Source organism: Nannobrachium achirus (assembly GCF_963921795.1).
Source record: "Nannobrachium achirus genome assembly, chromosome: 9".
NCBI classification, from domain to species: Eukaryota; Metazoa; Chordata; class Actinopteri; order Myctophiformes; family Myctophidae; genus Nannobrachium; species Nannobrachium achirus.
The window spans coordinates 29,086,483-29,113,892 of NC_137818.1; the positions used below are offsets into that span (position 1 = coordinate 29,086,483).

At 42.8% G+C, this 27,410-nt stretch overlaps 1 protein-coding gene across 1 annotated transcript in view; it reads left to right on the top strand.

Moving 5' to 3' along the window:
- Positions 1–299: 299 nt before the first annotated feature.
- The window catches only part of noc2l (NOC2-like nucleolar associated transcriptional repressor), a gene marked incomplete at its 3' end in the record, with an annotated part of 28,647 nt that continues 1,536 nt past the window's right edge, over positions 300–27,410 (top strand). Inside the window, exons 1-18 of the mRNA XM_080732661.1 lie at positions 300–329; positions 1,150–1,284; positions 1,404–1,587; positions 1,673–1,913; positions 2,620–2,710; positions 2,815–2,893; positions 3,518–3,628; positions 4,652–4,765; positions 6,666–6,854; positions 8,056–8,195; positions 8,534–8,645; positions 10,726–10,839; positions 13,115–13,216; positions 16,373–16,516; positions 23,823–23,936; positions 25,099–25,237; positions 25,433–25,509; positions 25,879–25,972. Coding sequence (XP_080588787.1) covers positions 310–329; positions 1,150–1,284; positions 1,404–1,587; positions 1,673–1,913; positions 2,620–2,710; positions 2,815–2,893; positions 3,518–3,628; positions 4,652–4,765; positions 6,666–6,854; positions 8,056–8,195; positions 8,534–8,645; positions 10,726–10,839; positions 13,115–13,216; positions 16,373–16,516; positions 23,823–23,936; positions 25,099–25,237; positions 25,433–25,509; positions 25,879–25,972 — 2,200 coding nt within the window. The 5' untranslated portion in view covers positions 300–309. The remainder of the gene's footprint in view (positions 330–1,149; positions 1,285–1,403; positions 1,588–1,672; positions 1,914–2,619; positions 2,711–2,814; positions 2,894–3,517; positions 3,629–4,651; positions 4,766–6,665; positions 6,855–8,055; positions 8,196–8,533; positions 8,646–10,725; positions 10,840–13,114; positions 13,217–16,372; positions 16,517–23,822; positions 23,937–25,098; positions 25,238–25,432; positions 25,510–25,878; positions 25,973–27,410) is intronic.

Genomic DNA, 27,410 nt, shown 5'->3' on the forward strand with positions numbered 1-27,410 from the left:
GTTTCTCGTGTATTGCCGATTGACTTTTTTTAAGGCTACATTGTGGAGGCGATTTTTGTTTTCCCAGGTTAAAAATGCAGATGCAGATGACACCTTTTATTATATTAAAACAATTCTATAAACTCTATAACATTTAAATATAATAATTATAATTATCGATTCTGAATAAGGATAAACTAAATATTTACAAATACTGCAACCCGCTCGCATGCAATGTTCCGACGAGAAACAGAAAATCAACCCTTGCCTTTTCTGCACTGATGGATTGTGGGTAGTGTGGGTTGGGAATCACGTTTTAGAAGAACCAGCATGGCAGCGAAACAGAAGAGGTATGAGAGCATTTACTCTGAGTCTTTATCCTTATTATAGGCTATTATTACAGTGAAATGGTCATACAAACTAGAGTTTAGGTGTATTTTCAGGCCATTCTTTGAATTTGTGAGCGTTGTTAGGACTCGGTGTTGTTAAATGAGCTAACTCTGGATAACTTTACCTTGCATGCTAACTTGTGTTGATAATATAGGCCTAGCCTTAGCCAGCTGTAAACAACCGGTTTAAAACCCTCAGCCAGATAACATTAAGACCACCTAAACATCTTGACAGTAGCTTATTATTCCTCTATAATGTATCGTTAGAAGTGCAATCTATGGTCTCTAACACAGGTGTCACAATATGGACATGATCAGTGGAAAAAATAAAAACATTTTACATAAGTTAAAGTATCTCTACTGCAATGGAGAAATACTCTGTTACAAGTGAAAGTCTGGGTATTCAAATGTACTTGAGTAAAAGTATTGGCAACAAAATATAGGCTATATAGACTAAAGTACTAAAAGTTACTTCAAAAAAGTTCATTTTGCAGAATGTCCTGTTTCACAAGTTATCATGTTCTAAAGACCTACAAGCTCACAATTGTCCTGGGCTTGTAGATTGTCTATTTTTAAATAGCCAATGTGTAAAAAGGGTTGAAGTGTTTATGTTTTGTAATAATAATCAAAATCTAACTCAAGTTTTCAAATCATTGTACTGGAGTTAAAGTCCAATATTTGTCTCTGAGATGTAGTGGAGTAGAAGTAAAAGATGATTACATCCCTCTTTGCTGATGGACTAATGGTACGTTAGCTAACTCGCCTATAATAACTATTGCAGGAAGTTGGAGGACCTCAACGTGGATGAGTTCCTCCTGTCGGGTTTTGACTCAGCAGATGAGGAGGACCCTGAAGACACACATACACAAAATGGAGCGAAGAAGAAGAAAGCAGGGCAACCAGCTGCTCCAGAGAAGTGAGTTTTCTGCTGCTTGAACATCCATAGAAATGACAGTAGTGATGGTAAGGAATCAGGAATGTATGTCACACAGGACTCCTTTTAAATGATTTGCCTCTTTACACCTTTGTCTTCAGGGCTGAGAAGAAGAAAGGCAAGGCTTCTGAGCATAAGGACCAGTTGACCAGGTTGAAAGACAAAGATCCAGAGTTCTACAAGTTCTTGCAGGACAACGATAAGTCGCTCCTGAACTTTGATGACACGGACAGCTCTGAGGACGAAGAGGAAAAAAAGTACCACACACTGCCTACTCAGCTGGAGGTAAGTGTGTGCAATCTGTATTCAATGTGATGGCTTTTCCAATGGTGAAGGCAGAAAATCTGACGCTGATATCTGTTGAGCGTAGGGCTTGGAGGACGATGATGATGACGACGATGAAGAACAAAAAGCGTCTGCCAAGAAATCCAAGCAGACTGTAGAGACCATCAAGGTAACAGAAAAGATGATTGAAGACTGGAGAGCAGCTATTAGAAAGGAACCGTCCCCTCGTATCTTCAGAGAGGTCACTCAGGCCTTCAAGGCTGCTGTGGCCACCACCAAGGGCGAAGCAGGAGACCCAAGTCGCTACAAAGTGGCTGACAGTTCAGGTAATGGCGAGTTCACACTGAAAGATGATCAAGTTGCCAATGTGTTTTGTTGCTTGTTGCTTATAAGAAAAAGTAATCAATAGCGCTCTTGCATGGTATTGCATAATGTCACATTTGATGTGTTTTCGTGATCAGGCGGGTGTCAGAGATGTGGTGATAGAATACAGAAATACCGGTACTCTTAAAGCTGCACTACTCTTATATAACTTTAATCTTCTATCCTGGTTTTGAACCTGGTTTCCTGTGCAAGTAAGGCATTTTCTAACATTGAGCTAATAGAGCATGCCTGCTTGCTCAGGGGATAAAATGAATCTTGACCATCAGGTCAGAATTGGTGTCAGATCTTTGGTCTGGGTGAGACATGACTTTTGACAATCTAAATGTCTGAAAAGAAGAGCAGGAGTGGGAGACTAAATACTGTACAACCACCCCAATTGTATACTTTATACAGATTGGACAAAATTACCTTTTTAAATATAAGTTAGTAGTGCTGCTGATTGAATTGATTCCTGAGGGAAATTACAATTGCTCTCATCAAGACAATATGAAAGACTAAGAAATAAATATGATACAAAGGACATGTACTTGAGTAAAAACAAATATATATGTGTATATAATTGTAACGTTTGGCTAATTAATTTACCCTGTTTTTTTCCACCATGGAAACTATTCTTCTTTCCTCTTTCTTTGCAAATGGCTTCTGCAGTATTCAATGCTTTGGTCCTCTTCTGTATCAGAGAGATACATCCTGCACTGCAGAAGATGCTCAGCCTAAAGCCAGACAAAGACCAAAATAAGTAAGAAGTGGACATCACATCAGTTGGTCTCAGATTTCCTCAATTTAGTTATGTTTCTGCGCTGATGCTCCTCCCCTCATTCTATGTTCTTCTGATGTTCCCAGGTTAGTGCTACCATCATCCAGTTCCAGGTGGCAGAAGACCCACGTGGACATCAAGATGTACCTTGGGGGATTGGTTCAGGTTTGTTTTACTTTTAAAGAACCATGTACTGATTGCATTCATTTCAGTACGCTATGAAAATAAACATGCAGACAATTAAAGCTGGCTTGAGATAGATAATCCAATGCACACCATTTTATTGTCTGTCATGTATCTAAGTGTAGGTTCAATGATTTGGTTACAATAAATGTACCCCCATTGATTCCGGACCATCCAGAATCAATGGGTGTACATTTACTATAATCAAAGTTTAGCCACAAATGCCACAGAATGCCACAAATACAAAAAGAAAATATTATTGAACTCAAGTCTCTATGGCGTGAGTAATCAATAGGAAAAAAAAGTCATTTTGGGGGTGAACTACTCCTTTAATTATGGTTCATGCCATTCACTCCAATCTTTCACTATGCAGGTCACACTGGATAATCTGTTAAATGCCTAAATTGTAACATTGTCTACAAGCAACAGGGTGTGATTTCACATTTGTTTGTTTGGACACAGTACTTATTTATTTCTGTTAGAATTTTACTATATTTCAATTCCACCATTTCTTGCTTGTTTATTTTATGATCCATTTCCTGTGTATAATCTTGTCTTGGATGTATGATTTGTCCTTGACTATTCTCTCTCTCCCCTTCTCTTCAGCTATTGTCCTGTTTGACAGAAGCCACAGTCATCTGTGCTGTGCTTAGACACACCAACCAAATGGTGCCATATTACTTGTGTCTGCCCAAACAGTGTAGACACTTGGTCAAGGTGAGGCGAGGCCCAACTTATTACTGCATGCGGCTGTGAGATAAATTACTAATCATCACTGAATAATCATTGACATTTGGGATAAAATGTGCAATGGATTATAACAATACAGTATATGAACTGATTAGTTGGCATGGCTGCCACTCATTGTTTTATAATGGCAGTTCAACCAAAGCTGTGTGCAGGCACTGGTGGTCTTTTACTTTTACAGGTGGACAACTTATAAACTATTGCAGAGTGAGCCATTATTTTACTTGGTTTACGCCGCCTTCTAGTTCTACTTGAATGTTGTTATACACATTAAATCAATTTGAGTTCATGTTACATGGTGGTGTTCATATGAAGATAATGTCTCCATGATCTGCCTTTTCAGAAAAGATCGTATAGATTGTGATACAGCGAGTGCATATTCTATGAGTTGCAGTTCTATACCTCAACTTATACTCCATGGCACAGCAGTGTTGTTTGTCAAAAAGAACAGATCTACAAGCTAACAATGCGTTGTGATCTCACGTTATTAGCTTGTAGACCTGTTATTTTTCTCATGCATCGAGAAGTCCCTCCCCCTTTTAGCTGGCTGCTGTTGGCATCGTGATAAGATTGTGGATCGTGATTCTGTCTGAAAAAGAATTATGATATGATATTTTTGCCATATCACCCACCCCTACATATTGTAAGCTTGCTTGTAACAATCGTCAATATAGACTTATGGATATAATGGTAGTGGTCAGTTCTGACATTACATTAATTTTGTGTATAACCAAATATGTTATGATGGTAATCAGAATAATAATGATAGAATATAAACAAAAATCACTTAAGCTTGTGTTTTCTGTTTGTGCTTAGCATTATGGCTCAGACACTTGCACTTCGATTATTTGGCTGCAATGTTTGATCTATGAATGAAAGTGTTGTGAAATATAGGGGATTATACGATTCCTGGCCAGACTCTTAATTACTCTGTGTAAAGTGTTTTTGAACCAAGGCCTTTCGCTACAATCTTCCTCTTTGTCTTTGATTTAGCAAATGCTGAAGCAGTGGAGCACAGGAGAGGAGACAAACCGGGTCCTGGCCTTCCTTGCCTTGAACAAGCTCTGCCGACACAAGCAGCAGACATATCTTAACCCCATTCTTAAGGTAACATGACTTGCTAACATTGACAAAGGCTGATTGGGCCAAACGTTAGTAAATTAACCTTTAACGTCTTTGGTTTTCCAGGGAATACAGTAAATATGTCATTTCAACCTGGTGAGAGCAAGTGCCAGATATAACGGTGGACTTGAATAGCGTATACACTGAATTTAATTGTGCAAGAAAGACCTTGGTTAAAAATTGAATAATAGGGCCTAGTCACCCCTAGGCCCTATTATAAATATGTCACTCCTTGTTTCTTTCCTTGTTTCCTGTCACTCTCCATTATACTAGTAAGACGCCTCAGGGCGACAAGCGTCCTCACCCTAAAGAGCGAGGTCATGCCACAGTGATGTGGACATCAGGGTTCTCCATACATGTGCATAAAAGGGATTTGTTCCCTTGGCATCATAGATGCCCTGATGTGGACATCAGGGTCGTGGACATCAGGGATCTCCATATATGGGCATAAAAGGGATTTCTTCCCCTGGCATCTAGGGTTGGACACGGTAACCGCCGTACCGCGGTAAACCGAGGTCTACCGCGGTGTCAGTGTGCTTACCGCGGTAAAAAAAGACAAAAAAAAGTCTATTTTTTATTGGAAAACAAGCGAGTTTTAAAACAGGGGAGAAGCGAGGACCGCATGCGCTCCATGCCGCTCTACTCTGGGCCGTGTACCACAGTTTGGAAGCCACATACGTCACTCTCACTCTCAGAGACACAGACAGTCACAGCAGCTGCCTGCCTGCGTAGAGGAGTACAGAGCAGCGTAAACTTTCTCTGTAATCCACACGACACAAGGATGTTAATACATACCTTGTGTTGTGGCATATCTTTTTTTATTCATACGGATTACTGGCGGAGCGCGGGGCGCGTGGACTAAAACCGAAAATGAAACTATTTTACTTTTTCCATCGCGTCGCACGTTGTGCCCCGTCCGGCGGCGCGTCGGAGATTTTATAACCTTTTCTGTCAAGTCTTGTAACTAAAACCTGTATATAGCAGCACTCAATCACTGCGATTTGAGAGTTGAGACGTGACGTGAGTTTACAGAATCACTATACACGATCTGACTACCCGTCCTCTTCTGGTTTGTTCACACAGCTGTTTGTGTCTGAAAAGCCTACTAGCTAGCCTACGTTACTATGGTAACCCGACAGTGCAGATCTAAAAGCTCAGAACGCGTCGCGGATGCAATGTGTTGTGAGCTTGTAGATCTGCTCCTTTCAAAGCCATACCCGCTGTGCTGTACGGAGAAGTATAACTCGGGCGGTCAGGCTGTGGAGAGGCGACTTTAGGGAAGATGATTGCAATATTTTGGCTTATCGCCGAACCTTAATTAATAGATACGGGGGTGCGGTAATTACCGCAGTACCGGCGGTAAATGGGAAGACGGTAATCGCGGTAACAAAATGTCGATACCGCCCCAGGCCTACTGGCATCACATGGATCTCCATATATGGCCATAAAAGGGATTTGTTCCCCCTGGCATCACAGGGATCTCTCTAACAGGGAATCATTAATATTGATGACATCAGGGAACTCCATATATGGGCATAAAAGGAATTATGTTAGTGTGACATCACAGTGAAGCCAGAGCGTGATATCAGAGCGGCAAACCCATTCTGGTAGAGTGGGTTTCCCTGACATCACAGTGACATCAGAGCATGATGTCAGAGACACGTGTACACGGACGCGGACAAGCTGTGACGTTTCTCATGGTAAATTGCGACCTTCAGTCGCAACTATCCACCCCAGAAATCACCCACCCTCCTCAAAAAAGGATGAAACAATAAAGCACAAATTCATGTTTAGATTTCACATTCATTCCAGTCACCACAATTTCACATTGTTAATATGTGAAATAACTACTGCTTATTAATTTTGCTTCTCTCTCTCTCTGCAGCAAATGTACATTTCCTACGTACAAAACTGCAAGTTCACATCTCCCAACGCATTGCCCATGATCAACTTCATGCAGCGGACTCTTACAGAGATGTACTCCATAGACACCCAGGTCAGCTACCAGCATGCTTTCATCTACATCAGACAGCTGGCCATCCACATCAGAAATGCAATGACCATGAAGAAAAAGGTTAGTATGTTGGCTTCTTTTCCTCTTCACATCACTAATCATTGATATTGATGATACCTAACCACTTGAAACCATTTGTCCCAATCGTGGGGGCGAATATTCAGCAAAAATAGCGACTCTAAAAGCACATCGCAATGTGACATGTTATGAGTTTATAGATTGCCTATTTTCAGCAAAGATATTACGGTAGGTGAAAACGAGTCTAATAAGAGCCCTGGTGTACTCCGGTCAAAGTATAGGGTGTAAGTTGTCAAAAAAGATGGTGTCCTTTTTTGTTTAGAGAAACTGAACGCAAATGTGAACTGATCTCTTGGACACTGATAATATAAATATTGAATTATTGTACACAGGATAACAATTTTGGCTAATATTGTTGATGACGTCACAGCGCGCCTCTGCTGTACTTCACTGTATGTACTGTACTGTCAGTCGGCCGGTCTGTCTCCCCTTGACCACACTCTGAAAACCAGGAAGTCACCTTTCGGGAAAATGTCTTTTATTACTAAATCTGTGTATATAAAAAAATATATAACCTTTTCAGATATCTTAGTTTTAGCAACATTGTTCATGTCAAGCAGTTAGTTTGGCTTATTTATTGAAATGATAAAATCGCTATGGTGCTCGGTGGATTACAATCCCTGCTGGTGGGCGTTTGAAAGCTGGATTCCAGCCATGGAGGAGGGAGCTAAAGATGGGCAGATTTGGTGGTGGTGCTCTGTGACCGTGAAAAATAGAGCGTTGTGCGGTGCTCTCATAGCGATTTTGATAATTATAATGAATAAGCATAAACAAACTAGTTTATGTGGACGATATCTATGTGACTAAGATATTTAATTGGGTACAAATATTTTATGTGCACAGAATTACAATTAAAATACCTTTTAAGTTGAGGCTACTTCCTCAATTTCCTGGTCAGTGCGAGCCGAGTCAGCCGGGAGGCGCTGCGCTCTCTCTGCTCTCTGACTGTTTCAGAGCGTTCACAGAGAGACTACGTGACCTACTGTATCACAATGTTAAACATCGATGCGTGAAATCACACCTTTAAGTGTACGCTTTTCTGTTGTAGAAATGCACTTGGTTAAGTCTTGGTTTGGGCTCTATAGATTCCTAAGCGTTTCAGGGCTTATTTTAAATATACATTTTGTATTCTACATTGTGCTGCTGCTAATATGTTTTGTGCTTGTGCCATACTGTTCTTTAGGAGACGTACCAGTCTGTATATAACTGGCAGTATATCCACTGTCTATACCTGTGGTGTCGGGTCCTTAGTACCCTATACCCCAGTGATGTTCTGCAGCCCCTCATCTACCCACTCTGCCAGGTCATATTGGGAACTATCAAGTGAGTATTTGTGATTTGATTCATTTTTAAGCTGAAAAAAATAATTATTATTATACCCACATGACATGTCGGTTGCTGGGTTCCAGTATGATCATGAGAAAAATAATAGAACGGGCACACTCATCTGCTCTAAAGCTAGATTCATTGATAACATTTTGTGATAGTGACACAATTTGGATGAAAATGAAAAAACCCTTCTTGCTGCTAAATGTGAAATCTGAAAGATGTTTGGATCAAGTTCCATGTTATTGATGGGTGTGAAACTACCACGTTGCTGTACCTGTTGCCACCAGCAGGTGGAGGCATTGACCACAGTTGTCCTCTTCTTCCTTCTCCAGGCTGGTCCCCACCTCCAGATACTACCCTCTGAGGCTGCACTGCTGCAGAGCCCTCACCCTCCTGTCAGGCAGCACCAACACATTTGTACCTGTTCTGCCTTTCTTGCTAGAGGTAAGGCCCCATGGTGTGGAGCACCATTCACCTCATCACTCATGTAGATCGCTCAGCATTAAATGGAATTAATACAGAGGTTAGATTAATAGTCAAGTGGCCCATTGATCTAATCCCAGACCCTTCCCCCAGCCACCAGTGTGGTGCTTGGATGAAGTAAAACAGGTGTAAGTGTGTAGAAGGCATTCTAGTCGGTGTCGCTTGTTTTTTTTTTGTTGCCGCAAATGGAAAAAAAGAACAGTAGGTATGGCGAAATGTTCCGTCGACAGTTTGCAGTGGAAAACAAGTCGGTCTCGGCTGATAAAACGTGAACAGGCTCAGGAGGAAACTCGTCTAAGACGACGACCTTGTGTTTGTGTGTGTGTATTAAGTAAGAGAAACACCTTTTGTTATCAGACGAATCAAGGGTCCCCAACCGCCAACATCGTCTTTGTTTTGGATGCTTTGTGGTTGTTTAAAGTGACATGTTATAGTGTGTGTGTGTGTGTGTGTGTGTGTGTGTGTGTGTGTGTGTGTGTGTGCACGTGTGCGTGTGCATTTGACCTAAGTGTTTTGTGTCAGCGTGGAATCCTGCTGTGGTTTGCCGGAGAGGGACAGTGTGTAGGCGACAACCACTGGGAGTGGTCAGCGTCTGAGTGTGTGTGTGTGTGTGTGTGTGTTCCTGTGCACACACATACAGTACATGCCTGAGTGTGAGTGAGTGAGTGAGTGCGTGTGCGGCAGTTTGACCGTAGCGATAAAGGCAGCGTTGTGGTTTACACACTGTTGCTAACGCGCTGCACAGACCACATCCTCTGTGCCTATGGCAGACACCCCCCACCCCCCAAAGACCCCCCTAGCAGCAAGCCGTGTTTATTTGTGACGCACACCATTTCCTGTGTTTTTTTTCCTCCTTTACTGTTCCCCTCGTTAAAGGCAAGGCTGAGGTACGCTGCTACCGTTTTAATTAGAGCAGCAGAAGCAAGCAGCAGCCCCTTCCTCGTGTTTGTGTGTGTGTGACTGTGCGTGTATCTGAACACGAGCGCGTGCATGTTCTCGCATCTCCAAGGGGGGTGCATGATTTGGAACTTCCTGCTGCAGTCGTGCGTGTGTGTGTGTGTGCGCGCGTGTGTGCGTGCGTGCGTGTGTGCGTGTGTATCAGGGTTGGCCCATGTTTTCCCACTTCCCCTCTGGCTCCCCCGCAGACCGCCACCACATCCTATGTTTGTAGAGACGGCACCGGCCAGAAGCGCTGTTCTGTTCTTCCCCGCACACTGAGCGCATTAACGACCTCACACGCGCACGCACGCACACTGACACGCGCGCACATGTAGGGAGACAGAAATAGATATATACACAAATGAAATGTAGAAATAAACCCAACCCTTTCACAGTGGGCACAGATGAAACCAAAAACTAACAGCCAAACGGCACATGGTGGGTGCGGTGACACAGAATAATCGAAGTGTACATTTTGTGTATGTATGGACTTGTCACTTGATATAAGATGGAAATGTTTTTCTTTTCTTTCTTTCTGTCTTTTGAAAACAAATGAGCAATAACAGTTATAGAACTGTAACTATATCTCCACTACAGTAGATTGATTGTGGTATACGTTATACAAGTTTATCTTTTGGGGATGTTTGAAACATACTATTATATGGTATGGAAAATAGTTACAGTTACGTGTAGATTTTCCTTTTTCAGCATTCTGATTAATTCACCCCATATTCATTATTATTCTGAAAGAACTGCATACACTAAATCAAATGATTGTGTTGTACATACCCACAACACCAACAACCTTTCACCTGCAAAATATTTTTCTTTTCATTTTATTTTAATTAAACACTTGACTGAAATAGCATTTAACTAATTCCTCTACCCCAGTTTAAGAGCAGACATCAGGTCTATCATCCACATAGTAGTAGTTTGATGTGTAATGCAGTTGCACTACCCCCCCTTGTTTTCTTCTCTGAGGTTCTCAAACAAGTTCTCCTCTTTGTGGATGAAAATGCACAGTCAAAACATAAAATCTATATTTTCAAAGCACTTCAGTCTCAGTTAACCATTATTGATTAACACATTTATTTCTTTACAGATGTTCCAACAGGTGGACTTCAACAAGAAGCCTGGTCGCATGAGCAAGAAACCCATCAACTTTGCCGTCATCCTGAAGCTGAGCAATGTGAACCTAATGGAGAAATCCTACAGGGTCGGTACTTTTAAGTCAAGCCTTTTAACAGATTTAGGCCTAGAATTATTGAATGCTTTAACCAGTGAAAAATAGCAGATATACAAGCTCGGTGCCGCGCTGCGAGCTTGTAGATCTGCTATTTTTGAAAAAGTCGTGAAAATGTGTGCAAATCTATTTTCAAAGCGAACGTTTGTAAATCAAATTTTGCTTCTGGTTGGTCCTTGGAACTAAATATTTTGAGATGGGGGTCCGTGGCCAAATACATATCATTTTGGGGGTCCTTCACATGAAAAAGTTTGAGAACCACTGACATAGCAGTCTCTCAAGAACAGACTAACTGAGCTCCATTTAAGTGAAAAGGACCCTTTCTTTGACAATGGCTGGCCAGATTGCTGACATAGAAACACAGGGTTTTCAAAAAATCTTAGAAGGATTCAAAAGACACTTATAGAATCGGGTCAAAATTCAGATTTTCATGTTTTTTCAAAAATAGCAGATCTACAAGCTCGCAGAGCGCTGTGAGCTTGTATATCTGCTATTTTTCAATAGTTAAAGCATAAAATAATGATACACAATAGTGTGTACCCGTTCTGAATAGGTTAACAGATTTTCTTCCTACACAGAAATATAGGACACATTATTCTCCTTCGCCGTATTCTAAATGTGTTCAGCATTACGTTTCCCGACAAATTTTGCGGCGCTCCGTGCACGCTGCTGTCGGCGCCAGTGCTGATGATCAGTGTTGCATTGAGAAGGAGCAGAAAGGTAATCAGATCAGGGTTCAGGTCCTGGTTAATGTATTTTCACACTGCTCCCTGACACTGTGTGTTAGGCTGCGTGTGTGCATAAGGGGATTGAGGGCACCGCTGAAAGCCCCTTGTCACTGGGCCTAAATCGCCACGCTCTGTGCGGGTGCCAAGAGGATTGCGACACGGCCCTCTGGGATTATCCCTCGCACTCCGCTCGCCAGAGCCGTTTTCGCTTCTGTCACCTGGCACCTCAGCCTTCACCGCAGTCCCTGCTTTGTATGTTCACTCCAAATGTGGCTAAATAAACACTGATCTGTCCAGTCACGAGATAAAACATAAAGGCATCTTCTACACAAGCCTTTGTTGAGGAGCATTGGAATTGGGTAATTGTAGATAAACTGTTAATAAATAGGCCGGGAACACATTTTGTGTTTGGGAGGGGCTTACAGTACATGTACACTACAGTATGTAGCAACATATTAGTTTTTGTAGGCTAATTTCAGATTTAGGTTAGGCCTAAATGGGTTAATAAAATAAATAAATTGTTGTCTAGTACATTTTAAATTATTTCCCTCAATATTATGATATCCAAGTGACGCTGCAAATATTTTTGACAGATGTCACTCTTTCTGACAGCAGGATTGGCTTGACTCTAGGGGCCAGTAAGGTTAAGTCCTTGTGCGTGGCAAACAGAATGATCCCTGTGCCGAGTATGGAACCCTGTGGGACCCCTCTGGCTGCAAGCCGTAGGTGACAGCCACCAGGTGACAGCTAGAGGCTAAGCTGTTTTTACAGTAAATCTAAAGCTGGTGGTCGTCTCTGTCACACATATGCTGAGCTGTCAAGTTTCTCAAATAAAAATGTGAGGCATTTTGGTCTCTCTAATCTTGCCCAAAGTTTAGTTTTGCACCAAGGATAGTTTCATGAATAAGTGACACCTCTTTGTGGCCGTTTTGAATGTCAATGAGAACATCAATACACTTACGTTTTGCACATCCAGGTGTACGGTTTAAAACAATGTTGAACTTTGGATGAACCGTGGTAATGAAATGAGGCCACTTTACCTGTTATGTCTGTGCTCAGAGAGTGGAGGAAATTTGGGGTTTAATTCACACATTGTGTGGCAAAACTTAAAATAACAATTTTGGCACGTAAACAAACTCAAACAATGCAGATCTGCGAGTCCTGGTACTTAATGGATGTGTTCGTGTTGTATAACCCTGGACTCATTTGTTTTTATATGGGCAGAATCTGCTTTGGTCCCACTGTGTGCGAAAAGTGGGATTTTCAGACCTGTTGGGCCATAGTGTGAATGGAATCTACTTCTGATCTTCTACTGATCTTCTGCTACCATGCAGCTTATGTTTGAAGAATAACAAATATATTGTCTCATAGCAATATTATCACAATATCAATATTGAAGTATTTGGTAAAAAACGTTTTTGTCCATATTTTGTCTTATAGGACATTGCAGTAACAGTAAATGGCTGAGTTCTGTGTGTTCGTAGTGTTTGTTTAACCATGGTGTTGGTGATGTGTTTCAGGACGGTTTGATAGACCAGCTGTATGATGTCTTCCTAGACTACTTCCACACACAGTCCTGCTCCATTGGTTTTCCAGAGTTGGCCCTACCTACCGTGATCCAGGTAAAAAACTTTGTTAACCCATTTTGGCCTAGAATTATTGAATGCTTTAACCAGTGAAAAATAGCAGATATACAAGCTCACAGCGCGGCACCGAGTGCCGCGCTGCGAGCTTGTAGATCTGCTATTTTTGAAAAAGTCGTGAAAATCTTTGAATATATGTATTTTCAAAGCAAACGTTTGTGACTAAAATTTTGCTTCTGGGTGGTCCCTGGCACTAAATATTTTGAGATCTCGGTCCGTGGCCAAATACATGTCATTTTGGGGGTCATTCACATGAAAAGGTTTGAGAACCACTGCCATAGTAGTCTCTCAAGAACAGACTAACTGAGCTCCAGTTAAGTGAAAAGGACCTTTTCTTTGACGATGGCTGGCCAGATTGCTGACACAGAAACATAGGGTTTTTCAAAAAACCTTAGAAGGATTCAAAAGACACTTATAGAATCGGATCAAAATTTAAATTTTCATGATTTTTCAAAAATAGCAGATCTACAAGCTCGCAGAGCGGCACTCGGTGCCGCGCTGTGAGCTTGTATATCTGCTATTTTTCAATTGTTAAAGCATAAAATAATGATACACAATAATGTGGACCCGTGAAATCCAACTGTCCATCCATTGGTGAAGTCCATCCTTTATCACTTCATGTGCATGCAGACTTTGTGGTAGGGATGGGACGATATGCGATATTATCGTTTATCGGGATAAAAAAACACGAGATAATCGTATCGTGGAGATTTCATTTATCGTGATATCGTCCTCAGTCATGCTCTGGGATCAATTCACCTTGTATTTGCCGAGCTGCATATCCGGTACCACTTAAACCCTCTATAATTGGTAAAAGGTTCTTAAATTTTACGTACTTGATACAGTCTTTTTTTCGCTCTATCAATTGTCTTTGCCAAAAAATAGCTGATCTACAAGCTCACAACGCGTCGCATCTGTTCTGCCCCAAGATAATGGATTTTGATTATCGCGATAATATCGTAAACCGCGATTTCTTTTGTCACAATAATCGTGATATGACATTTTCATATCGTCCCATCCCTACTTTGTGGTAGTCTTGTTTTGTTTTTATATAGAGAGGATTAGTCGAAGAATAAATGAACCTTTCTTCCACACAGAACCGAAGTTGGAGCTCTAATGTGACAAGTCACCAAAAACAATAAGCCTTGTGGTTGCCAGAGGAAGGCAAACAATGATTTTTTTTGTCGCCTGACAAAAATCATAATTGACTTCCATAATAAACCCTGTCCTATCGATTCTACAGCTCATTGCCTTCGTAGCGTAGTTCCTTGGAAACTTAACCTCAATATACCATTGGAGATGTCTTGATGTAGGAAGTAGATCAGGCCTGAGCGTAGATTATTTATGCTGGAAGCAAAGGTCAACACTTGACCAGTTGCCAGACCAAAAATGATAAGGAAAAAGTATGGAGTGTGGTTATTAAGAGCTTTTGTTTTAATCATCTCTGTGACCACAGGAGCCACATCCTGTTGGATACAGTCTATAGTCTGTGTATCACGCTCAACCATTAGTCACGTATTAGAGTTACAGCCCTGATCCACTGTGGCCATTGAACGTTTAATGACCATTTCCATTGCTATCAAATTGCCTTGCATTTGATGGCTGCATCCAAGCTCAAACTTTTGAGGGGTTCAATTCTGAAACACACACGTCCATTCACACCTAGGGCTCTATTATGATCCAGGTCTTATGCCTTATGCCTTAACTTCTTTGCCTTTTTTTTACTATTTTGAAAAACATTTTAAATACTTCAAATGCTGATCTACATCTGCACGTTGTGAGCTTGCAGATCAGCTATTTGAAATATTAAAAAAAATATGTATATATAGTAAAAAAGGCAAAGAAGTTAAGGCATAAGGCCTGGATCATAATAGAGCCCCTAGTGCGTTAAAATAAACAGATGCAGACTATTTACTCCTTCGAAATTTGGCTATTAAATCTGCATTTACAAAAAGCTTTTTTTTTTTCTTCTTCTTTTTTTCTTGCCAGCTGCTACATTCACCTGCCACCTGCTAGATTGTTTATGTGTCTTTTCTTGTATTACCTTCATGTAGATAACAACGTAATGTAGCCACCATAACATATTAAGGACATGTAGTGAGGAATTTAGACAAGAATTGCCCAGACAACTGGAACTACACGTTATTTAACTTGATGAACTCACACATTTACTCAATGCTCCCTGAAATATTGCGCTCTGAACTTGCTTGTGGAGCTGGTAGAATGTCAGAACATTGATAATGGAGCTCTACCGTTATAGAGCATATTGAAGGAGAATTCCGGACGAGTGCTTACCGCAAGCTGATGTTATTCCATCCATTAACCAGTCGTAGGCGATTTCTAGCGCATGGTAGCACTGACCCGGGGTTGGGATCTAGCGACAGTTCGCCTTTTTACGGCAGCCCATTATAGACAAAACTCTGGAGACGTCTCCATTATGAATGACAGATGTAAACAATAAAAAATATAAATTGTCGAGCGATACAAATAAGCGGTTTAGAGTAAAACCTGTACGGATCGTTCTGGGTATCATAATAGCAGATTAACGTAATAAAACGGCTAGTCCGGAATTCTCCTTTAACACAAGTTTTTGTTTTGGGGCTTTTATGCCTTTATTGGATAGGACAGTAGACTGACAGGAAATGGGGGGAGAGATGGGAAGACATGCAGCAAAGGTCGTCCGGATTGGGAAGCGAACCGGCGACGCCGCCAGGCATCCATGCCTATGTGGCAGTGCCTAAGTGGTATGCGCCTGGACCAGTAGGCCAGCGGGCGCCCCCCTTTAACACAATTTTAACAGACAATTAATGTGGACAGGTTATCCAGCTATCAGCGTTGCCTCCTACAACCTGTGGGAATGAGAAGGGCTTTAACCAACAGCCAAATAAAGACGTTTATCTATTATGGTATGTGGTTCGGCGAGTGTCAGATGAGGTCTCGCCAATGTAAATAACATTTGCAGGGAGTAACTGAGGCTGAATGTGCCGCCCTCTGCCCTCCCTAAATATAATCGCTGGATTGGATGATCATTTACATCTTTCCTCGCCCTTACTTTTTCCTCTCTATCTCTCCCTCCCTCCGCCTCTTCCTTCGCTCTCATCCCTCCTCTCCCCCTCTTCCCCATGGCCCGTACAGCTGAAAGCATTCCTGAAGGAATGCAAAGTGGCCAATTACTGCAAGGCGGTGCGCCAGCTGCTGGAAAAGGTGAAGGAGAACAGCAGCTACATCACAAACCGGAGACAGAGGGCCGCCTTCGGAGTGGCCGACGCCACCGCGGTGGTGAGTGTGTGAGCGTGTGTGTGTGAGAGAGAGAGAGAGAGAGAGAGGGAGGGAGTGGAAGAGTGATGCAGTGTACCTGTGTTTGTGTGAGTGTACATATATTGGTGTATGTGTATTGTACGTGGTACGTTAGTTTGTGTGCATGCTAACAAGTCGTGTTGTTTGCGAAATGGAGAGACTGAACTGAGAGGTGAAAGAGATTTGCCAGGTTGCAGGCCTTGCTATTCCTGAACCCTCATTTCACCTCCTACAGCATCAATATATCTTTCCAATCAAGTGTACCTGTTCTGTCTCCCTAACCCTCTGAAACCATATATCATCGGAAACGGCCGGGCGTTTACAGAAAAAAGCAGATCTACAAGCCCTCAACGCGTAGCAACGCAACGTGCTGTGGGCCTCTTTTCAGCTATGAGAATTGTGTAGCATGAAAAAAGGAAGGGACTAAGTAATGACTCCTGGGGGACACCAGTCAACGTATATACAGTAGGGTTTAAGTGCTTATCCATAAGTGGGGGCTATCCATGACCTGCCGGCACAAAAACTATTACACGTGACAAGAAAGTGTGACCTTTGACAGCGCTGTGATTTTCTTAATATTACACACATTTCACAGACCCCCTCCCCATCTACCCACATGGGAAGAGTAATATGAGCTTAATGTTTCTCGGTTTTTCATAGAAGAGCTCCAACACCTGAGCATATGAACAGCTCTGGTGCTGGTCCATTCATCCATATTCACACACATGCAGCCAGGTGCTCCCCTTTCGGTCTGTTTCATGATTATTTTGACATGGAAAAACTTATAAAATTAACAAAACAAAAACTTGGTGCAAAACAAATCCATTAGTACTAAAATAAAAAATTAAATCTATGTATTCTCACTCAGTGCACTCACTAATGGTGTCGGCTGACTGACCCCTGGAATTGAAAAAAAGCTTCAATCTAGTTTGGTTTTTGTTTCACTGTTGACTGCAATTCTCATTTCAAATCATTTAACTGACAAGACATTATTGAGGCGTATGCAATTATTTGCCATTTCATGCTAAACGCTATAAACCTGTGGCACGGTGCTTCTCTTATCATTTTATTAGGGTTAGGCTTTGCGCCTTGAGATGTTGAAGCTTTTGTGTCCAAACAGCGTGTGATTTTAATACCTGGATACCGTTCCTACGCAGTACGCACTGTGTAAAAGGTTTCACCGAGGAATGGAGGTTTTTCTATTTCTTGCCACAGCTAGTGTTTATGAATTGTCACTAAAGTCCGTTCCAAACTATGGCTGATGACACCGCTGGCAGAATGAAGCCTGGGCTGAATGCGGAAACTCGAATAAAAATATGTTCACATCAACCTCCGACCAATCACAAAGTCCGAAAAAGTGTAAAAAGAAAAAGTTCTGAGACAGCTCATCCGAAGTTCTGATTGATGTCATTTTGTAGTTATACCCTGTCTGAACAAAGTTTTGACCTTAGATGGAGGATGAAGGGGGCTTAATTGCCTAACCTTTCTCCATCAATTTGTGATTCATTCAACTGGTTAGGTTATATAGGTTACATATGTTTAGAATGATAATATCAAATCATCATTTTACATATTTTTCTAATTGTTTAGGAAACGGAGCACTAGTGTGCTGAAGCTCCTTTCACGCTGTTTCACAAATTGAGACTTGGCCCAACAAACAAAATAAACTTGTCATGAGATTTGTTTTGGCTTTAATCCATGCATGTTTAGCCAAAACAATTTTGCTGCATGTTGCACAATGGCCAAGTTGCTAGCATACAGAATACACACTTGAGTCTTGTAGCTACCATCACAGCATAATTGCTGTTTTCGTTCATAGAATACCCAAGCTAATACCAATTTCACTTCTTGCTAATACCAATTCACTCCAGAGAAGAATGACACAATCAGGAGAAAAGGATTTCAGTTACTTTGTTTGACTTGTAAATGATGCCTGATACATACTTATTGCGACTGGAGGTCGCAGTTAAGTATGTAAACCGGCACATCCTGAAGGTCCGTAACACATAGCTGACCTCAATGCCTACGGCTGACCTGCCCATATATGGAGGCTGACCTGCCCATACATAGAGATCCCTGATGTTATCCTGCCCATATATGGAGGCTGACCTGATATGGAGATCCCTGATGTCATGGACCTCCATATACGGAGCTGACCAACACTGACATCAACTCTACATCACCCGGATCTCCATATATGGCTATGGCGGAGTCATTCTGACATCACTAGGATGACTCCCATCTCTGTGAATGCCAATATATATACTGTATATACTTACACTTGTATCCAAACACACTTTGGTGGCCTACTACACCTGGGCGGCCTGACCAATTAACAGACACCTAGACATTTGCTCACATTCACACGTGCACCTTTGCAGGTGTTCCTTCAGAACTTGAAAAACCACTACCATGTGACTTCTTCCTAACCCCTGCATGATGAGATTATTACGCTATAGATGTACTGTATGTTGAAGCTCTGGTCATATCACATTTTAACATTCTGATGAAGCTCTACTATATATTAAACCACATCTCACTTGATGAAATAGACATGGAAAGTAATGCAGAATCTTCATTATACAGGGTATTCTATTCTACTTTACATAACAGGCAAATAACTAACTACTTTTTGTATGTCTTGATTATCAAAGGTTGTAATTAGATGTTTACTTTCATCTCCACATGAATTACTCCATTAGTACATCGACTGCTAGGTATTCATTAATTAAGGCCATGTTTTTCCTGCCAACTGGAACGCACCATGTTGCTAGATGTAAACAAAAATCACATGGCCAGGCTGGAGCACTGTCCTTTCTTTCACCCGGAAAAGAAAATTGTATACGCAATCTTTAGTTCAGGTTAGGGCTGGGCGATATGGTGATAATTATCGTTGAGACGATACAATGTCTCCACGATAGGCCTTTTCAGAGGTATCGTATATATCGTGATACAATTGAGGGAGCCTTGTAAAAAAAATCCTGTTTAATCGTTAATACAGAGATTCATTGCAGAATTCCATTTAAACCTAATTTTGGTCTAAATCAGTAGTTCTCAAACTTTAAAATGTCAAGGTCTCCACTTAACTCTGACAGTAAGGTTTCATTTGTATACTGTCAGAGTTACATACTTGTAAAGTTCAATTTAGACATCCCAAAAGGAACCCATAGAGTCTAGTTTTTGTCAAGTAACCAAAAAAAAAAAAGAACAACATGAAAAAGAATTGTGATAAAATCGTGTATCGTGATACAGCTTGGGAAAATATCGTGATATTGTCTTTTTCCATATCGCCCACCCCTAGTTCAGGTCGGTAGAAACAAGCTTGTTTTGGCCAAAAAACGCATCTGGGAAAAGAATCTAATAGATACATTTCAGGATGACGCCATTTCTGGTTGTATTCTGGAATTTGTTGTCCTGGTATCTCTCACCTGGGCGGGAGAGTGGCATCAAGCATAAACCACTGAAAAAGCAGAAAGACGATTTAAAGGACCACTTCACCTCTGGGACAACCAGATCTTATTTTATTGTTGTTTGGGACACGATCAACACAATCTTGAGTTATCTTTTGTGTTCAATCTGTGTTTTTGGATACCGGTATTTTAGTATTTCAGCATGCTACAAAGCATCATATGATGCATTTTGCATCGTATGATGCATCAGATGATGCAATATCATGCTACAAAGCGTGCGTGCGTGCCATACTGTACATTTGCCCTTGTGTGCAAGAGAGTGAAGTGAGGAGGAAAGTGTGTGTGTGTTTCAATTCTGCTCCATTTCCAAAACGACCTGTTCTACAAAATGCATATAAACTAAATCTCACGTGGCTTTCTCTGTTCCTCACTGAGATCCTCGCCGTGCACTCCTGATAAATATTTAACAGCTTTTTTGGGGCTGAAATTAAAGAGGAGGCTTCTTGGTGTAATTTAGGTGACGAGACTGTGTTTGTGTGCGTGCGCACACATGCACGTCTGCTCACGCGTATGTGTGCGTGCGCGAGTGTGTGTGTGTGTGTGTTGACAAAGCACAACACACAGACAGCCAGGCACCAGGGCAGCGCCAGCCCCTGTCGCCACGGCTCCCAGCCCAGCGGAGGCTGTCGCCATGGTATCCGCTCCCTCAGCGCCGTGGCAACGGGAGAGGTGTCACCACGGGGCGAGGCGGAGGGGACGAGCCCTGCTGTTGCCGTGGAAAAGGCCACGGCTCCCCTCCGGCCAGCAACACCCCACTGACATGTCATCCAAACTGAGAGCTGGAGCCTAATTAATGATGCCCTGCCTCTCTGCAGGTTTCGCTCTCTTGTCTGTTTTCCCCTTCCCTCTCACTCTCAAATGACCCCGCTCTATCTCTTTATCGCGCTCTATTCCCTACAGTTTGTGTGCGTGTCCCCCCTGCCATGTTTCTGTCACTCTATTCCATACAGTGTGTCTTTGCACCAGTCCATTTTTCTGTCTCTCCGTCCACTAAAGTATCTGTCTCCGTTCACGGTCTTTACCCCCCAATAACCCCCCCACCCACCCCATTTATCTCAGTCTCTCCCTTCCCAGTGTCTCTCTGTCTAGTCTCTCCTTCCATTTGTACGTTATCGCTTGTCTTCCTGGCTCCTCCGCACTTGTTTATCTGTGAGAGAGAGCAGTGTTGTTGTTTTTTTTTTTACTTTTTGGTCTGGGTTTTGCGAATTAGGCGTAATTCAAAAGTTGCAACCGACACTTAAGGCTTATTTCTACTTCGTTGACTGAAGAAAGTGCAGCCGGGGCCTGGAAGATTAGCAGCCAGTCGTCACTTTTTTTTCTCCAAATCAAGTGACACTTGTCGAAAGGGACATGCATTGAAATATAAATTGGCCTTTAGCCTTTCCGTCTCCTCTGCTCTCCCTTTGTGAGCGGCGTCGCCCGACCTAATAGCTGCACGGCAAATTGCGGTAAATGCGTTAGTCTAACGGGCGAAGGAGGCCGCAGTCTGCGCTCTCTATTGGATTTGTCGGTCAGATAATGCGATTGGGCTTAATCAATATCGTCCACAAAGACCTTTAGGGGAAGGCTGGAGAGGATCCGCTAGTCTCCGCTTTCAGACACCCTCACTCTATCTTTTCCTCCCTCGTCCAACTGGCTCGTCCCTGTCTCTCCCTCCCACCCCTCGCTTTCTCTGTCTCCTGGTCAATTGATGTTATGTGTTGGAAAGACACAACTAGTCATCTTAGAATCAAGGAGAAGCTCTGCTAAAAGGCTTCTTGGTGGATTCTCTAAAGAGTTCAAAAGTCTATCGCCTGTGGCAAGAGGATCCTGGCGAGGACGTGTGCTCCTAGTAGCACCCTTTTCTAGTTATTGTCTCCGCCAGGCCGAAAGGTATGGCCGAGACTGTATTTTTGCCCCTGTCCGTCTTTCCGTCAGTGAACAGTTACTGTCTCGCACCGTTGGCACTCCCGCGAAGCTGTGCACGCACACTCCCTGAGTGCCAGAGCAGAACCTCTTCCCCCAATCTTTCACATGGACCTGTTATATCACCACCAGGAGGTGGCATTTTTGGACAGTACTCCTACAGATTTTGTAAAAAAGAAAAAGTCATTAAACAAAACAGGTCTTTCGGAATTTTTATATTCCTTCCTGAGTGCTCCGTTTTGAACAAAATGCCTCAAATCATTAACACAGAGTGCGATTTCCGTGAAACTTGCACGCACATTCCCACTAGGCAGAGGAACAAATGCCACTTCAAATTTCTCAAATCAGCCTCATGGTGGCGCTATAACAGGTCGATTTGTGTTTTTACCTATAACTCCACCGATCAGTGTAAAACTTTGTATGCGCACTCCCTGGAGGCCAAGGAAAAACCTTTGCCCTGCATTTTTCTTCCTTCAGATTGGATACAAAAATCACGCAAATCAGTACACAGTATCTCTATAGTCATGTGATCTATACGTATCTGTCCGATATTGCAAGATTGGTCCGTTTTGAACAAAATGCCTCAAATCATGAATGCAGCTTGCCATTTCTGTGAACGCACATTCCCATTAGGTCAAGGAAAAAATGCTGCCCTTCTCACATTGGCCTGTTATAGCGCCACCAGCAGAAACACATTTCTGCTGGTGCCTCAAATCATGCATGCAGCGTTCGATTGCCGCGACAGGCCGAAGAAGACATGGCACCCTTTTTACATTGGCCAGGAGGCCACAATACCTGACCTGGCGGTCTAGTATTGACAATGATACTGTCTTACTTTTAGGATTTTTCATATAATCTTGAAGCATGAAAATCTCGAATTGATTTTTTTGAGTCCAGGGGTCTTGTCCGGGACCCATAGGGGGTCCTTAGAGAGGCCGCAGGGGACCACCAAATCTTTGTGTGATGGGGACCGAAAATTGCAGGTCTATTTTCGGTGAAGAGGTTTGATGTACAGGGAAAAAAGAGCAGACCAAGTGCCGTCAAGTTTACAAAGTATTGAGGGTTTAAGTGGTTAAATATCTGAAAACACACATTTAGCATGAATCCAATTTGTAGTGGGGGTCCCTGCTTCATTTCTCTCTCTCAGCCAAGGGGTCCTTGGCCTGGAAAACTTTGAAGACCCCTGGATTAGTCTGATTAACCACTTGATCCCTATTTTATACTTTTGTCATAAAACGATGTCACGAAAAACGAATCAATGAAATGGATTAGTTTGATTAAAATTTAGGCCTAGAATTATTGAACGCTTTAACCAGTGAAAAATAGCAGATATACAAGCTCACAGCGCGGCACCGAGTGCCGCGCTGTGAGCTTGTAGATCTGCTATTTTTGAAAAAGTCGTGAAAATGTGTGCAAATCTTTGAATATATGTATGTATGTATATGTAAGCGAACGTTTTTAACTCAAATTTAGCTTCTGGGTGGTCCCTGGAACTAGATATTTTGAGATGGGGTCCATGGTCAAATACATATCAGTTTGGGGGTCCTTCACATGAAAAAGTTTGAGAACCACTGACATAGTAGTCTCTCAGGAACAGCCTAACTGAGCTCCAGTTGAAGTGATAAGACAGACCTTTTCTTCTTTGACGATGGCTGGCCAGATTGCTGACATTGAAGGATTCAAAAGACACTTATAGAAGCGGTTCAAAATTACATTTTTCACGATTTTTCAAAAATAGCAGATCTACAAGCTCGCAGCGCGGCACTCGGTGCCGCGCTGTGAGCTTGTATATCTGCTATTTTTCAATAGTTAAAGCATTCAATAATGATACACAATAATGTGTACCTGTTCTAAATGGGTTAAGTGTTTCAGGCGTACACGGTTGTGATGACGGCTGTGTGTTGTGTTGTCAGGCGGCCTGGGAGAAGCAGACCCGGGAGGAGGGGACTCCTCTCACCAGGTACTACACCACCTGGAAGAAGCTGAGGGAGAAGGAGATCCAGCTGGAGATCTCTGGAAAAGAGAGGGTAACTATCTGACCTGGTGCTTCCCCACCTTTTAACTATCTGACCTAGTGGCTCCCAACCTTTTTGTGGATTACAGCCCACCCACTTCACCCATTAAAACCGGCATCTGTGTCATTTTAGATTTTAGCCATTTATACTTTGGCTATTAAAAAATAGCAGCTATACAAGCTCATAGCGTATCACACAGGGTTTCCACGGTCTTGAAATTCCTGGAAATATTTTGAAATTAGAAAAATACTTTTCTAGTACTGGAAAAGTTTTGGAATGTCAAGGGTCCTGGAAGGTCCTGGACAAAAATAGCTATGCATTGTGTTTGGTTATTGATTTTGTTAATACCTCTGAAATGACAACATGGGCCAAATTGTCAAATATTAGAGGCAGAAATTGTGAAAATAGCAGATCTACATGCTCACAACGCCTCGCAACGTGAGGCGTTGTGAGCATGTATATCAGCTATTTTCACAATAGAACCGTGTTTATACAAAATTCCTCTTCTCTTTGTGCTCGTCAGGGTGGGGTGGTCCAAACATGATTATTTCGGGTTTCACAGCCTGAAAAGGTTGAGAACCACTGGCATACACTACCTGTCTTTAGGCATATTGCACATAGGAGTAAGCGACCTGTTATTGAGCTGAATTATTGTTATATAGTCCTGGAAATTGGGTTAAATATTCTGGAAATGTTTTGGAAATTAATTGGTAAAAATGTGTGGGAACCCTGATCACAAATCATGAATTACTTTTGACAACATTTTTAACTCAAATCTTTGCTTCTGCGGGTCCCTGGAACTAAATATTTTAAGATGGTGGTCAGCAGCCAAATACACAGTTTGGGGGGTCCTTGACATGAAAATGTTTGAGCACCACTGATATAGCAACGGAACTACGTTTTTCAGCAAACTGTTTTAGAGGACGTTTGTAGGGTGGGTTAATGGCTGTCAGGTTAAGTGGTCAGATTGGTGTGTCGCATGCATTTTCAGAGCATGTTTATTTTAATGATCAATCAATTGATCTTGTACACTCAACAGAACTAACATGGTATACTTTAAGTTCATATTTATGTTAAAATTTGCTGGTGGAATATTTTTTAAGCAAATTTTTGCATTTTTCACGCAATCATTGTTTTAGCTGACTTCTGTCAACTTTCTTTGTCCTCTGTGAAGATGGAGGACTTGGAGCTCCCTGAGCTTACGAAGAAGAAGAAGATCCAGAAGAAGGCTGAGGACAAGAAAGAATTTAAGGATCTGTTTGACTCAGGATCTGATGATTCAGATGATGATGATCCTGGTGTCAAATTCAAAGGTAGGCTCATTCCCTCACGCACTTGCCCTCTGGTCTGTCTCTTTCTGGCAGACCCCCCCAGACACACATGTCTCTTGCTCTCTCACCTATATCTCCCACAACACCTATAACTCCCACAAACTAACAATATTTGTTGTTAGAAATACCACAAAACAAGGATAGAACACACTGTGCTCTTCCCCTTTTGGCCACTAGGGGGCTGTGTTTTGTTACGGCAGGCCCCAGCCACCATAGACACCTCTGTAAAAGCCAAGTTCAACAAAGAATCTTCAGTATTATTCTCTCTGATGGGACAACATTTTTCTTTGTGGTGCCTGTACTCTCATATTAATGTGTGTGATGGCATTACTTAAAAACTGGTCACAGGGCAAACAAGTTGCCAAAAAGTCTAAAGTTATCTAATAACCATGCCAGCTGTGGATTAGAAAAACAAAAGAACCTGAACAGAATCGCCCTCTGCCAGTGGGACGAGGTGATCTTCTCTGTCCCACCTCTGAGAGGAGGATGTAAATGCTGTCTTTCTGTTAGAGGTGCTCGTGGAACATTAGAGTGTGCAGTCCTTCTATCTATCTTTCATACCTCCGCTGAGAGGAGCCATTGGCTCGGCGTCTCTTTAACCCCTGGGTGTCCTGTCCTCCCAGGGTCGTGTGCAGGTCACGGGCAGCCGCACGGCCCCACTTTTTATAGCTTCATGCCCGGACACGCTCGGAGCAGGGAAAAAAGCCCTCTCGCAAGGTCAGAGAGAGGAAGGGAGTGAAGGGAGCGAGGGAGCGAGTAGGCGGCACGGGGATTTTGGTTGCATCTGGACCTCATTGTAGGGAGAGTCCCAGCAAACGGATGGGCAGCTGCCGGCGAGCCGTTGGCCTCCCCTCCACTCCCTCCCTCCCTCCCTCCCTCTCGTCCGTCCTTCCCTGCCCCCCAACCCCCCGCTCGCCCCCCCTCCCTCCCGCGCTGACAGGAAGTGCAGGCTTGGATCCCAGTGGGGGTTCCTAATTCAAACCAGCCCAGTGGAGCTGCCAGAGGTGGCCACTCCCACTCCTCTGTGTGTGTCTCTCTCTCTCTCTCTCTCTCTCTGTCCCCCACTCTTTCTCTCCCTCGCCTTCTCTATCTCACCCTCTCTCTGTCTCTCACGTTCCTGCTCTCCAGTTTTGAAGGCCTCAGACTGGCTTCCCCCGCATGTCCTCCAAAAAACACTCGCATACGAGGAGGCTCTCTCTCTCTCTCTCTCTCTCTCTGTGTCACACACACACACACACACACACACACACACACACACACACACACACACACACACACACACACACCATATCTTCCTGTCTTTAACAGCCAAAACCTTTGGGCAGGTCACCAAACTCTGTGGTGTCTCTCTCTCTCTCTCTCTCTCTCTCTCTCTCTCTCTCTCTCTCTCTCTCTCTCAATGTCTCGCTCTCTGAAAGCGCAAGCCTGTGAGAAGAGGGGGCCGATGATTGAGATGGATGTGTGTGGCGCGAGCGTGGGGCGATAAGTCGCCCAGGTCATGTGGGGACATCCTGTGCCGTGTTTGTCCAGTTCCCCCCGTCACGCACCGAGTTCTAAAAGAGAGAGAGAGGGAGAGACTGAGAAAACAATGTTGTTTCTCCCTTCAGCTTTGAATTTAACTCATTTGTAGCCGATCCCGCGAATACTCGCGAAATATTAAAAGGTATCTAGTGTGCAGATCCCGCATATACGGCGCGCTATTTACTGTATATACAGTAAAGCTGGCAATGGCTACGTACCGTCCGTTGAAAAGTGCTGGCACGGGTGGAATCACGTGCACACAATAGTGATCCCTTAACATGGAAGCCAACGGTCTTTCTCATCTTTAATGTCCATTTTCTCCAAAAAACACTTTTGATGCCAAGGATGGCATTGGATTCTTGCTAAAATAGCAAAAGTATAAAGGGATCCATCTTCCACCCCTGTTTACATTTTGACCACAAGTACTTCCGGGTGAATCTCCGTCAAGTAGGAATTCGTTTAGTTAGCTCGATCTACTTCCGGCCTTCAAAATAAGAGACTGGCCGCGGACGGAGCAGGCGGCCGGCAGCTTGGATTTTTAACCCTTTCATGTCTGGAGCATTAAATGGGTTGAATGGGAAGTGAAATGAGGGAAGTACAAAAGTTTAAGTCTCTATATGTTCTGTGCGTTTGC